The sequence below is a fragment of the Erithacus rubecula genome (genome assembly GCF_903797595.1).
Source record: "Erithacus rubecula genome assembly, contig: scaffold_104_arrow_ctg1, whole genome shotgun sequence".
Lineage (NCBI taxonomy): Eukaryota > Metazoa > Chordata > Aves > Passeriformes > Muscicapidae > Erithacus > Erithacus rubecula.
This window is the reverse complement of record NW_027636365.1, coordinates 25,554-40,223: the sequence shown is the minus strand read 5'-3', so window position 1 is coordinate 40,223 and position 14,670 is coordinate 25,554. Positions and strand designations below refer to the sequence as shown.

Here is a 14,670-nt window from a genome sequence, read left to right as displayed (position 1 = left end):
GTGTTAATCATGTCTGTCTTGATATAATTACTATATCAGCCATGCCCAAGGCATTTCTATATAGGTACAATTTTAGACAAACACATTAGAAAGGGTGTTTCTATAATAGAATTAAACAAAATTATGTGTTGACTAATGTGGAATAACCAGAAAACAAATGGAGAAGGAAATCTGGGAGCAATGGGAAGGCCATTGAACTGCCTGGTCTAATGAAGAGATGTCCTTAGACATGGCCATTTAAATAGGAGAGGGGGAAAACCCAAATGAAAGGGTATATTAAATAATAGATAGTATAGTGGTAACACAGGTAGAGGGGAAGATGAGTATTTCTTCCCCTATTATGAGTAAAATTTCAGGAAATTTCTGTTATCTCCTGATGGGGAAACTTGGACATTTCTTCAAGTACTCAAATGCCCCAGCTAATGAGATGTGTTTGTCCACCTTGTAAGCTGCATGTCGCGTACAGCCCCAGAGGGCTCCTGTCCTGTAAACATCTGCTCTGGCCCATTCCAAAATCAGAATCAGCATCTTCCTGAGATCATCAGGGAGCTGAGGTTGGAAGGGACCTCAGCCAGACCAACCTGCCACAAACTGTCCCAGACCAAGTGGTTCACAGCTTGATTTGGTCTGAATTTGAAAACCCCAATGGCCAGGGATGGGGCAGCATCTCAGAACGTGTCTGAGCCCATGGAAACAAAGGTTTTCTCCATTTCCTGACTGATTTCTCCTCATTTCTCTCCCAACCATTTAGTCCTCCCTCTGCCCCAGGTGTCCCCAGTGCAGAGCCTGGCTCTGTGTTCTCCATCAGCTCCTGGGTGGCACAGCCAGGCTGGCATGAGGAGCCCCTCAGCCTTCCCTGCTCTGCATTGGACAAGCCCAGCTCCCTCAGCCTCTCCTCACAGCCAAAGGGCTCCAACCCCACCTTGGAGGTCCTTCCCTCACCCTGCTGCATCTGCCAGACATCTTTCCTGCCCTGGGGAACCCAAATCAGGTCACAGTGACCTGGATCATCCACGTTCTTGGTGTACCAGTCACTCAGCCCAGGGTGTTCCCGGCCTGCCTTGCTACCATGGCACTTGTCTGCCTCCTGCCCAGCTGCTGCCCATCAAGATTTTTTTGTCAAGGTCTGGTGGATGCAGGGAGGGCTGTGGATGTTGTCTGTCAGAGCTTTAGCCATTGACACCAAAAAGCATTCCATAGAAAAGCAGAAGCCTCTGATTTAGATTGGTTCACAATTCCCTGGACTAAGAACTGTCTGGATGTCCAAGCCCAGAGAGTGGTGGGGAATGGTGCCACATCCAGCGTGTTTGCAGTGGTGTCCTATAGGGATCAGTGTGGTCCCAGTCCTGTTGAACATCTTTATGGATAGTCTGGAGGAGGGGATTGAGTACACCATCAGGAAAATTGCAGATGTCACCATGCTGGTGTGGATGTGCTGGAGGGTATGAGGGGTCTGGAGATGGACCTGGACAGGCTGGATCCAGCACCCAAATCCAACAAGGTGAGGTTTAACAAGACCAGGAGCTGGGTCATGCACTTTGGCCACGACAACCCCTGCAGTGCACGAGGCTGGGGACAGAGTGTCTGGACGGTGGCCAGGCAGAAATGGACCTGGGGGCACTGATGAACAACAGGCAGTGCCCACGTGGCCAGTAAGGCCAATGGCTCCTGGCCTGGGTCAGGAATGATGTGACCACAGGGACCAGGGCAGTGATTTTTCCCCTGTGCTCGACACTGGTTGGGCCTCACCTCGAGTGCTGTGTCCAGATCTGGGATCCCAAAATTAGGAAGGACATGGAAGGCCTGGAGCATGTCCAGAGAAGGGAACTAAGGCTGGTGAGGGGTCTGGAACAAGTCCTGTGAGGAGCAGCTGAGGGAGCTGTGGTTGTTTATTCTGGGGAAGAGGAGGCTCAGGGAGACAAGGTGATGTCTGGGCACAGGTTGGACTGATGATCTCCGAGGACATTTCCAGACTGGCTGATTCTATGATTCTCTGAAACCACCCTTGAAGCAGTTGCAGGATAAGCCCTGGGCCTCCTCTTCAGAAGGTCCAGCAGCCCAAATCCCTCAGCTTCTCCACACAGGCCACAAAGCCCATCCTGTCAGGCCTGCAGGGCCTCTCCAGCCCCTTCTCAGTGCCCAGAACAGGGAGCCCCACACCCAGACACATCACCCCAGATGTGCTCCCCTGGCCTGTGGTGCCTCTGGCAAGAGAGCAGCACGAGCCACTGCAGGACCCTGCAGACAATTCCTGAAGCACTTGTAGGATGATCCTGCTGTGCAAGGGGCATTCACATGGTGTCAACTAAGGAACTGAAATGGGGAGTGGGGCCAGGGAGGAGAGAGCAAAGAGGGATGGGCTGTTTGTAAGGGAGGGGACAGGGATTGGAAAGAGGAAGAAATCAGAATTTTGAGAGAGTAAAGAAAGCAAATGTTTTGCAAAGGAAATGCTCAGGGCAGTTTAGGGGCGGCTGCTAGGCTGCCCTGGCTGTGAGCAACAAGATCTGCAGTGGGACCGGATACCCACAGCTCATGGGAACAAACTTTCTGGCTGACTGCAGAGGCCATGACAAACCTGAGTGGTTTCCCTCCTGTCCCCCAGAGCTTGCTGGCCCCAGGGGTTGATGGCATTTGTGCTCATTCAGTTCCATTTCCCCACAGCAGCACCATGGGGGTTCTGACGCCTGCTCGGTGCAGTGCAAACAGGGGCTCCTGAGCCAGTGCTGCCATGTCTGTGCCTGCAAGGATGCGGCACCTGTGTGAGCTGGGGGACAAGCCAGGGCTGCAGAGGGAAGTTGTTGGTAGGTGCATGAGGACGCTCTGGGACACTGCTCTGGTCTGTCCAGCGCAGTGGGGATGGATCAGCACCTGCTCTGCTGCTCCTTGCCAGAGTGTCCCCCTTGCAAGGACATAGCGGAACACCAGCCATGCTGTTTGGCCCCAACCTTCCCATGGCCGGTCTGGAGCTTCTCATGGGGGTTTCCTCTACTCAGCACTGGCCTGGCCATTTGTTCTGGAGAGAGGCTGGGCAGAGAACCTGGAGCCCCCAGGACCTGCCCTGAGGTGTCAGCGCTGCCCCAGCAGTGCCCATGGCCTGTCTCTTCTGCAGCCCCAGCACTGCCACTCCCAGTGCTGTGCCCGGCCCCGAGAGCACTCAGGCCCTGCAGCAACACGAGGGGCAGGAGGGCAGCGGGACAGTTGCACGGGAGCAGAACTGGCAACACAAAGTACTTCTGCTGCTGCTGGGCACAGCTGCTGTGCCAGCACTGATCTGCCCCAAATCTGCACACTGACATTGCTGCTGCAGCTCTAGAGAAGAGAACAAAACAGGCATCTCTGGAGAAAACTTTGCTGTCAGTCGCTTTTATTTCATTTAAATCCACAACAAACACCATTCTACATTGACACAGGCTGTGGGTCACAGTAACGTTGAAGAGAAACAAAATAAGAAATGCCAGAAAGAATTGCTTTTCTTTGTGAAAAATATTGAAAATATAAAACAAAAACCAACAATCTCTGAAATAAACCAGGAAGAGTTATCAAAGAATACTTGTATTATAAGTGATTTGCAGAAATTGGAAAGCAGTTTAATGTTCCTGAAAACATCCAGTTATCCGTGTCCACAGTGCAGCCTTGAGCTCCTGGTTCCTCAGGCTGTAGATGAGAGGGTTCAAAGCTGGAGGCACCACTGAATACAAAAGCGACAGGGACAGATCCAGAGATGGAAAGGAGATGGAGGGGGGCTTCAAGTGATAAAATACGGCAGTGCTGAGAAACAAGGACAAGACGGCCAGGTGAGGGAGGCAGGTGGAAAAGGCTTTGTGCTGTCCCTGCTCAGAGGGGATCCTCAGCACAGCCCTGAAGATCTGCACATAGGAGAAAATGATGAACACAAAACAACCAAATACCAAACAGCCAGAAACAGCAAGAAGCCCAAGTTCCCTTAGGTAATATTTGGTACAGGAGAGCTTGAGGATGTGTGGGATTTCACAGAAGAACTGGCCCAAGGCATTGCCGTGGCACAGGGGCAGAGAAAATGTATTGGCCGTGTGCAGCAGAGCATTGAGAAAGCCACTGGCCCAGGCAGCTGCTGCCATGTGGGCACAAGCTCTGCTGCCCAGGACGGTCCCGTAGTGCAGGGGTTTGCAGATGGACACGTAGCGGTCGTAGCACATGATGGTCAGGAGGGAAAACTCTGATCCAAGGAAGAAGACAAGCATAAAGAGCTGTGAAGCACACCCTGCGTAGGAGATGGTCCTGGTGTCCCAGAGGGAATTGTGCATGGCTTTGGGGACAGTGGTGCAGATGGAGCCCAGGTCGCTGAGGGCCAGGTTGAGCAAGAAGAAGAACATGGGTGTGTGCAGGTGGTGGCTGCAGGCTACGGCACTGATGATGAGGCCGTTGGCCAGGAGGGCAGCCAGGGAGATGCCCAGGAAGAGGCAGAAGTGCAGGAGCTGCAGCTGCCGCGTGTCTGCCAGTGCCAGCAGGAGGAAGTGACTGAAGAAGCTGCTGTTGGACATTTGCTGTGTGTTGGCATGGGCATCTGTTAAAAACATGCAATCATGGAATAGTTAGGTTTTGGAGAGGACGTTAAATATCCCAGCCCAGCTTGGTGGCACTTTCTCCCCACTGCCTGCCCAGGGCTCTGCAGCCCGGAGCTGTCCATGCCAGCAGCTGCTCCTTGTGTCCAGTGTCAGCCTTGTCAGTGCTGCCAGAGCCCAGCACAGACATGGGGACTCAGCTTTGCCCTGCAGACCCCTCCTAGAACAGGGCACTGTCCAGGGTTATCTCTGCCTCTGCAGGCTCTGATGGCAATGTCACAGCAACCCTGAGGAGTCTGGAAAAGCAGCACTGATGCTTCAATGCCTGGTTTACTGGTTCTGAGATAATATTTATTTTCTCCAAACTATACTCTGAGATGAATATCATTACACAATTTTCTATTCTGGCAGCTCAGAGCTGTAGATTATAAAAGGGAATTTTCCCTTTTATATAGCCTCTGCCATGCTCTGCTCTCTGTGAAATCACCTTACAAATGTTCTGGAGTTATAAGTGTTGGGGGTTCTATTACTGTGTCGATTTCAGGAATTTTTCCCATTCTCATGCCAATAAAACTGGCCGGGTTACAGCCAGGATCTCTGATTACTCTAGACAAAAGGAGTCGGTGGCAGCGGCTCCCAGAGGGGCCTTTTGTGCTTCCGGAGGACACTTGTGTTCCCTGTGAGCTTGGAGGAGGACGCTCTGTCTGCAGCCTCAGGCTGTGGAACACAGGACAGCCAGATGTTCTGTGATCACCTGCCCTGCATCTGCTCTGTTCCAGCCTCCTGCCTCTGCAGACACAGCTGATCACCCGGACAAAAACAGTGAGCGAGGAGCTGCCCGCTCCAGCCCGTTCCCACCCTAGACTGGTGTGGCTGCTGCTGCCCCTCCCGCCTCCGCTCCTGCCTGCTTTCTACGGCTGTCGGACTTTTGTTCCAGATGCAGGACCACGACCAAGCACAGAAAGAGCATGCTTGCATCTAAGGAAGGGACTGAAACGGAGTTATCTATTCTGTTCTGTAAGCAAGTTTAACAACTGCTGCTGTTTTCTGCTTGTACGGTTAGATATATTAGTAAAAGAGCTGTTATTCCCACCCCCTTATCTGTGCCTCAGAGTTCTTGATTCAAACAATTATAATACTTGGGGAGAGTGGAACTAAAGTCTCTATTTCAAAGGGAAATTTCTGCCCTTACTGGCAGACACCTGTCCTTTCAAACCAGGACAATATGTCTGGGTAGGAGAAATCCTGACCACTGCAGCATCCTCACCACACAAGGAGAACACTTCCAATCCATAGCGGCTCTATCCTTCCACTCAGACCTCCCCCAGTGCTGTGGACAGCTCCCAGGGCTGGCTGAGAGCTGTCCCTGGCTGGCAGCACAGTCCCTGCCCCAGCACAGTGCCCTGGGCTGCAGGACTCTGCTCTGCAGGACAGCCCTGGGCACCCCTGGTTGCTCTACACATGAGAGAATCCGAGAATGTACTCACAGAGTCTGTAGGTATTGGGATGTTCCAGTTTTGGGAGATCACTCCAGGAGCTGCAGCTGCCTTGTCCTACAGCCAGAGGCTTCCTGTGTCAAGGGCTGGGAGTGTTTCTGCCCCAGCCACTTCTGAGCATCTTCCCAGCCCTGACTGATTGAAGCTCTCTGTGCCTTTGTGCTGTGCCCAGGGTGACTGCAGGCAGTGCCCTCAGCCCTGCTGGGCTGTAAGAGAAACTGCTCCACAGCAGAAATGTGCTTTTGAAACTCTTCTTGGTTGCCAGGATTATCATTTGTGCCAGGAGCCCAGCACAACTCAGCAGCACAGACACAGCACAAGGAATTTAATGACCCACTCAGGGCTTTGATGGTATTTACATCAGACTCAATTCCATCGAGAATGTACAAAAAACTTCTCAAGAACTCAAAGCCAGGTTGAAACTCCAAAGTTTCTTGAAGTTTTAATGGGTCCCACTGAGGGACCCGACTGAGAAAGTGACCCCAATTTCCAGTTAGAGCAGAACAATGGAGGCAGTGATGTTTGGTGGTGGAGACAAACAAGGGAAAGCTGTCTCTGATGCTGAGCAAGCCTGGATGACTTTCAGGAATGTAAAGAGCCAAGGTCTGAACCCCACCCCTGGCAAGGCACATCCTGTCCCTCCCTCATTGCTCAGGACTCTTCCCAGGGCATTGGGGATGTGCAATGCTAAGGGCAGGACCATGGGGCAGCCCCTCCCAGGCTGCTGAGTAGGGACAAGGAGGCAATGAGGCCCCAGCACAGCAAGGCTCACTTGTCCCCTGCTGGCCTCAGGCCTAGGGCCAGCAGCCATGGCCCAAGTGCTGTAGCAATTGGCTCTGGCAGGGTCTTTCAGCTGCTGCCCATCCCTGTGCCCTCTGCAGCCCAGGCTGTCCTATGGTGTCCATGCCCTGTGCCTCTGCCCCTGCAGGCTGTCATCATTCCCTGGCTCTCCCACCTCACTGGCCCCTTCCTTTGCTGACAGCTCTGCATCCTGCCTTCCTCTACCTGGCCACACAAAGACTTGGGCTGGTCTACACTCCTTCTGGGGGATGTGTTGCACCACAGCCTTGAGGTGGGAGAAAAATTTCTTTCTCTTTGTGTCCAGTCTGGGTTCTCCTCTGCTGTTTTCAGTCTCCACTCCACTGAGCATAGAGCTCCTTTGTCCCTATACAATGGTCATGTTCTTGCAGCATCCAAATGTCACCTTGGGAGATTTGGGCCTTCTCCAAGGTGTTGGCAACTTAAAACATTTTTCTCATAATCTTAGAAAATCACCAGAAGACAAGGCTGCCAGACCTATGTGTCATTGCTACTTTTGTCTTAATGGAATTCTTGGATAGGTGGAATTTTGGAGGTAGAATCCCAGTTTTGGCCATTCACCCCCACGTGAGATAGGCAGTTCTTTTCTACTGGAAGGAAAGCACAGAGCCCCAGTGTTTGGTGGTAAATGAGAGATTGCCCACAGGAAGCCAAGGCCAGACAGAGCTGTCTGTCCTGGAACATTTTTGCTGGGAGAACCCTTGCATTTAGGGAAAATTTTATGGGGATTACCAATTTCAGCCTTGGGCATCAGGGAAACAGATGGTTCTTTTCCATTGGAATGAAAGCCCAGTGCCCCAGTGCTCCAGGGGCTAATAAGACACTGCCCTTGCCGTGACAGGATGAGCTGAATCTGCCAGGTAGTCCCCAGGAGGCCAAACCATCCAGTCCCATTCCATATCCTCTTGACTTCATGAGGCCCCACAGTGCCCCAATGGTCTTCATGATTCCCTGGGGTCTTGAAATGCCACATTGGTCTTCATAGAACCACAGTGCCCTGCAGGATTACAATGGCCCTTTGGCTGCACAAGATCCTGTAATGCAGCAATGGTCTTTTGGTTCTACAAAGCCCTGCTGCTTCACACCAGCCTCTTGGGACCATGCGGCCCAGCAGAGCTACAGGTGATGTCCTTGTTCCAAAGGTCCCCACAGTGTCACCATGGACTACACAGGAGGAAAGCACAGAGCCCCAGGGTTTCAGGGGCTGATGAACTGCAGCCACCAGAGGCCAAGGCAAGCCTGACCTGTCATTCCTGACAGGTTTACCTGGAAACAATCCTTGGATATACAGCATATAGAATGTGGAATCCTCATTTTGACCATGGGCACGTGGAGAGAAGGATGGTTCTTTTCCATTGGAAGGCAAGCATAGAACCCCAGTATATCAGGGTCAGTTGAGCAGTTGACACTGGAGGCCAAAGCCACCCAGACCCATCTCTCCTGGCAGCTTTCATTTGGGAGCAATATTGGATATATGGAATTTTTAAGGCAGAATCCCAACTGCAGCCATGAGTGCTTGGATGAGAAGGCCAGATTTTTTTCCCATAGGAAGGAAAGTACAGAGCCCCAGTATTTCAGGGTGAATTAGAGGGGACCACCAGAGGCAAGGCCAGACAGACCTTTCTGTCCTGGCAGATTTTTTCCATCTGGGAGAAACCCTTGCCAACAGGGAATTTTGGAGGAGAAGTAACAGTTTTTCCATGGATGCCTGGGCAGGAAGAACAGTTCTTTTCCATAGCAAGGACAGCTCATGGCCCCAGTGTCTGCAGGTACGTGGGAACTGACTCTCAGGAAGCCAAGGGCAGCCAAACTTGTTTGTAATGGCAATATTTGTTTAGTAGCAATCTCTGAATATTGGGAATTTCTAAAGCAGAATCCCATTTTGGACATGGGCACCTTGAGGAGAAGAATATTTCTTTTGCATTTGAAGAGAAGCTCAGAGCCCCCGTGTTTCAGGGGCACATGAGAAGAGACCCTTGACATGACAAAGTCAGTTGGATCAGTCAGGCCAAGCCAACTAGACCTGTTACCTGTTCCCTTAGATCCATGGAGTCCTGCAGTGTCACACTGGCCCCTTGTTTTCATGGGGCCCTAAAGTGTCACACTGGTTCCTTCTTTCCATAGGGCCCTGCAATGTCACAATGTTCCCTTTCTTCCATGACGCTTTGCAATGTCAAAATGGTTTCCTTGGTTCCATGGGACTGCACAATGACACAATGGACCCTTGGTTCCATGAGGCTGCAGAGTGTTGCAATGGTCTCCATTATCACATATTGTCCTGCAGTGTCACAAGGGTCCCTTGGTTCCATTGGGCTCACAGCGTCCCTGTGGCTGCACAAGGCCCTGCTCTGTCACACTGGCCCCTTGTTTCCTTGGGGCCCAGAGTGTAACCCCTGTCTCTTGCTTCCATGAGGCCTTGCAGTCTCACAATGGTCTCCTTGCTTCCACAAGGTCCTGCAGAGTCCCTTAATTCAACGAGGTCGTGAAGTGTCACAGTGATCTCCAGTATTTCATGAAGCCCCACCATGTCACATTCAGCTTTTGGTTCCATGGTGTTCCGCACTCAGTTCCATGGGGCTGAAGTGTCTTGGATCCTCTCTTCCATGAGGTTCTGCAGTGTCACCATGAATTCCTTGTTTCTGTGAGGCCTTGCTGTGTCACAATGACCCCTTTGTTCCATGAGGCCTTTCTCTGTCACAGTGGGCTTTTAGCTCCAGGAGTTTCCACAGTGTCACAATGGCCTCTGTGGATCTGCAGTATCCCAAAGGACCATCAGTTCCATGTCACCCCGCCGCGTCCAAATGGATTTTGGTTCCATGCAGCCCCACACTGTTAAAATGGCCCCTTGGCTCCATGGAATTCTGATGTGCCACAATGGACCCTTTATTCCATGAGGTTCCAGTATCACAGCTGATTCCTTGCGTCCCTGAGGTCACGCTGTTACCAAATCTCCAAAGTATCAGAAAAAGACTCCTTAAAGCTAACTTGGTGTTGAAGAGGGCATCATTCAGGCTTGAGGTCCAGCAGAGCATAACTCCTAACCTTAGCAGACATGTGATTCTAAAACAGTGTTGCTTATCTGTGGTTGCTACATGCCTATTATATTTTGTACATTTCCATAAAACCCACCCCAAGTTCCTAGTTTCAGTCCTTGCTTTTTCTATCACTGCCCCCTCGAGCCATCTGTCATCTTCTTTTCCAACCATCCCAGCTGGGAAAGAACTTTTGCCATGGCTGTGGCCCTGGGCCTGAGGCCAGCAGGGGACAAGTGAGCTTTGCTGTGCTGGGGCCTCATTGCCTCCTTGTTCCTGCTCAGCAGCCAGGCAGGGGCTGCCCCTTGGTCCTGCCCTTGGCATTGCACATCCCCAAAGCCCAGTGCCCCAGGAAGAGACCTGAGCAATGAGGAAGAGACAGGATGTGCCTTGCCAGGGGCTGGGGCTCAGGCTTTGGCCCTTTGATACACATCCAGGTTTATTCAGCATGAAAGGCACCTTTCCCTTGTTTATCCCCACCTGTCATCAGTGCCACCAGTGTTCTGCTCTAACTGGGTCTTAGGGACACTTTCTGAGTCATATCCTCCAGTGGGACCAATTAAAACTTCAAGAAAATTTATATTTTGGATATAACGTTAAGTTCTTGAGAAGATTTCCTTCAGCTCTCTCTCAGGGACTGAAGCCCAGGGACTCATCACTGTTGGAAAATTCAAGTTCTACAGAGATAGGGCAACTGAGAGGCGTTTTTTAAAAAAGATTTTATTCCAATATCAGTCTCCTTGAAGGGTGAAATATAAGAGATGTAAAACTCAATGCCATTCTATCAGAAGCCTAGTTCTTTTCCTGGTTACAAAACCTTATAAATGCTTTTCAGCCTATTGCCTTTTGCCACACAATGATGATATTACTTCTAACAGCAATCACCTTTTATTTTACCCTATGGGGTCTTGCCACAATGCATCTTTCCCAGTTCCAGTTCTCAAAAATATCTGGTCTTTTTGCAAGGCTCTCATTTGAAACTCGTTCCTTGTTCAATCTCTCTCTCAACAATGTTTTCTCTATTCCATTCTTCCTAAGTCAGCACACCTTATCTCAGTGTTCGCATACAGATGTACAAGACAGTGTGAGCTTTCAGTCAGGCTTTGAGAGTCCTTTACAAATCTATTTCTCACAAAGATAAATCACAGAATGCTGGAGTCACCTCTGCTCTAAACAGAACAGTAATAAAATAGGAATGGATACACACTTGAAAATAGAAATGGATATTTCTATGAAGCCCTTCAACATATTTCTCCATAACTGGAGTTGAAAATCTTCAGAACTAACTGCACCAGACCAGAAGGAAATCAAGGCACAACAGTGGTTTGCTTAGAAATTTCTCAAGAATTCAGTCAAAATCAAACTCCAAAGAGTCTGATACTGTTCATGAGTCCCACTGAGGTTCACGACTGAGAAAGTGTCCCCAAGTTCCAGGTAGAGCAGGAAATTGGAGGCAGAGATGACAGGTGGTGTGGGAAATGCAGGCATAGAGAGCTCTCAGAGCCTTTTGCATACAGGCACAGAAAAAGAGATGGAAACAAGGTTTCACCTAAGACCTTGGAGAAAGTTTGGGGAATTAGAGCATTGAAAGTAAAATAGACATAAAACAAGAATATAAGTTTGTAGTTTAAGTAGAAATATGTTTTAAACAAACAGAAATATTTATTAGGTAAGCAAAGCAGTATGTTAACTAAGATATTAAAAGATTTTCATGTTTAGCAATAGAATCTGTTATAAAGTTCATCAGAAATTTAAAATGTATCAATGTAAGTTTGTGAAGTGTTATATGACTGGTTGAAAAATGACACATTTCTGTAAAGCCATGAGAAGCAAAGCAATTGATGATTGGTGAAAAAGACGCTAGCAAATTTCATAGAAGTATTGGATTGGCTAAAAACTAACATAGGGCATTGCAACTAAGAATGAGGTGGCTTCTGATATTATGGCATTGGATGTAATACATTTAATGTCTCACCCTTCTATGAGACTGATGCAATAAAGCAATAAACCATCTTTCAAGATGTGTCTCAGTTGCCCCATCATTTGTAATATTAATCTCCCATTCAGCATGTTTTGGACATCAGACCTGCCAATTGAAATCAATAAGAATTTTAGGCAATCAAGTCTACCCCATTAAATTCAATGGGGATCTGGAGAAACCAGGTCTACCCTATTGAAATCAATAGGGATTTAGGGAAACCAGGTTTACCCATTAGAGTCAGTGGGGGTTTTGCAGAAATTTGGTGCTAAGATGGGAAAAATTGGGAAAATCTGGGGGAAATCTTGCACTGAATTCCAGGAATTTCTTCTCCAGGATCGCAGTGTGGATGCTTTGAAATCCTGGATTAATTCCTGGAAGCCAATCCCGAATCCCTGATCCCATACCTGCCATCCTTGCTAGATCTGCACCCCAGGTAAGCCAAAAAATCTCAATTTTCAGCCCAAAATCTAGGAATTCTGAGCCCAGAATTGGAATTTTTATCACCAATAATTTTGGGCCACCAGTGTACCTATTGAAGCAAATGGGGATTGATAATCACCACTTCTACCTCATTAAAATATTTTAAGATTTGTTGGGCACAAGGTCTATCCATTAATAGGATTTAATTAGGGACAGTTACTGGTTAAACTGGAAGCACTGGGAGCAGCTAAGGCGGCCACTGGGATTAGTGGGAGCACTGGGGCAAAAGTGGGACCACTGGAAGGGACCAATAGAGATAAATGAGGATAAACATGATCTGATCCCATTGAAATGAAGAGGTGTTTAAGGACATCAGGTCTACCCAGTCAAAGCAATAAGGATTTTTGGAACACTTTGGGGAGCCTCAGGGGTTTTGGGTGATCCATGTGTCCAAAGGCTACCCAGATGAATTCAGGTGATTTTTGGAGATATCCATGTGATGTATGGGTACCCAAGTGTCCCAACTCACCTTGATGGGCCAAAAGAAGATGATAGCCACCATTGCATCCTCCCAGTCGATGTGGAAAAAGATGACCATTAGTGACAGGGGAGCTTTCAGGGGGAACCCCAACATTCAGGGGGCACCCTAAAACTCCAGGTGACGGCTCTAAGAGTGGGAGGCAGCACCGAGTTCCCTCAGGAGAGGATGCAGTTCAGGTACACCCAGGTGCATTTGTCCATGGAGTCAGTGAAGACAGCATTCTGCCCCAGTTCCAGCACTGGGGCAGGGAAAACAGGGTACCCTAAAATCTCAGGGGGGCAGTCGGGTTGATTGCAGATGCACAGAACACATAAAGTAAGTTATAGGTAGGTATTTTATTCAGCACTGAAGTGCATGGGGGATAGCTCCTCCAAAACATGCACACATTCAGTGATCTGCACCTCTGTCTTTTTCCTCTACAAACTAGGATTGTACAATACTCCTAATACATATTCTTTTCTTAAACCCGCCTGTCCCCCCATCGTGTTAAAATTACCTTCACACCGCTTTGCGACTGTGTGCTGCTCCTGTTGGTCACGCTGGTGGTAATCTGGGAATCCTTGGGATGCAGTAAACAGTCTTCTCACCGTTTAAGTTTCACAATGGCTCCTTGTTCCTATGGGCCCCACAGCTTCACCACTGACCCTTGGTTCCATAAGATTCCTAAGTTTCAAAAGGGACCCTGGATTTCATGAGGTACCAGAGTGTCACGATGATCTCTTTGGTTCCATGAAGTTCCATAGTGTCACCATGGTGTCCTTGGACCCCCATTGTCACAACTGACCAATGGTTCCATGAGGTTCCACAGTGTCACCATGGTCGCTGTCAGAGGCTGGATGAGATCAATGTCCCAGACACCTCGGGTGAGCTGTCAATCAGTCACACAGTGGGCTGGTGCTGACCCTAGCGCTGATTGCCTGGGCAATTACAAGTCACACCTGGGGAGAGGCCCATGAAGGCCCAGGGGCTCCAAACATGGAGCAGGCACTGAGCCCATGGTCTGTACCCTGCCTTCTGCTGGGGTCTGTGTCTCACCCACACTGGAACCCTTAGAGTTGGAAGCTATGTGTGTGTATTTCTATTGAGCTTCTGTCTTTCTGTCTCTCTCCTCTCCTCTCCTAATGTTCTTCATATGAAATGGTTTTGGGTATCTCAACAACTGATGTGTTTAAGGGTTTCTAAGATTCCATGGAATAAGTTAATGAAGTTCCTGCTATGAAAAGGGGTTTATGTTGGATATTGTATTAAACCCTTTGGAAGCATTCCTTGATTTTCTATACTTTGCCAGTAAAATTTTGTGTCATTTTGACACCTTGAGAATATCTGGCTGGGGATTCTCCTGTGCACCAAATTTAAGTAAATGAACCTTTGGTCCCCCCCAGCATTTCAGTGTTTTGGGGTGTTACAGCCTCTGAGGCTTACAATGCTCTCTTTTTTCCATGAGGCCCTGCTGTGTCACACTGGCCCTTGGTTCCATGAGCATTTGGAGTGTCACACAGGCTGATGACATTTGTCCTTGCTGCCGCTCCCATCCCAATGCCCCAGGAACAGCCCTGAGCCACCCGTGACGGACAGGCCCTGCTGGGCCAGGCCTGGGCTCAGCCCTTGGCCTTTCTGCTGCCTCCAACCAGCTCAGGCCTTGCTCAGCATTGCAGTTCCTGCTCACAGTCTTTGGCTCCTGTAATCCTGCCCTCAAGGATCTGCTCTCACCAGTGCCTGGGGAGCCTTTGGCAGTTCCTGCCCTCAGATGAGCCACTGATGCTCCAAGGGACTTGGAGTTTTGCTTCTGACTCCTTGAGCAGCTTCTTCAACCTTCTCTCAGTGCCTGAGGCTCTGGACT

General features: G+C 49.4%; 1 protein-coding gene across 1 annotated transcript; it reads right to left on the bottom strand.

Annotated features, from left to right (window-relative positions):
• Positions 1–3,587: 3,587 nt before the first annotated feature.
• Positions 3,588–4,520, bottom strand: LOC306815170 (olfactory receptor 14A16-like; the record flags this gene model as incomplete). Its single annotated transcript, XM_079331800.1, has 1 exon — positions 3,588–4,520. One exon carries the CDS (start codon positions 4,518–4,520, stop codon positions 3,588–3,590), a length of 933 nt encoding a protein of 310 aa, XP_079187926.1.
• Positions 4,521–14,670: the final 10,150 nt, after the last annotated feature.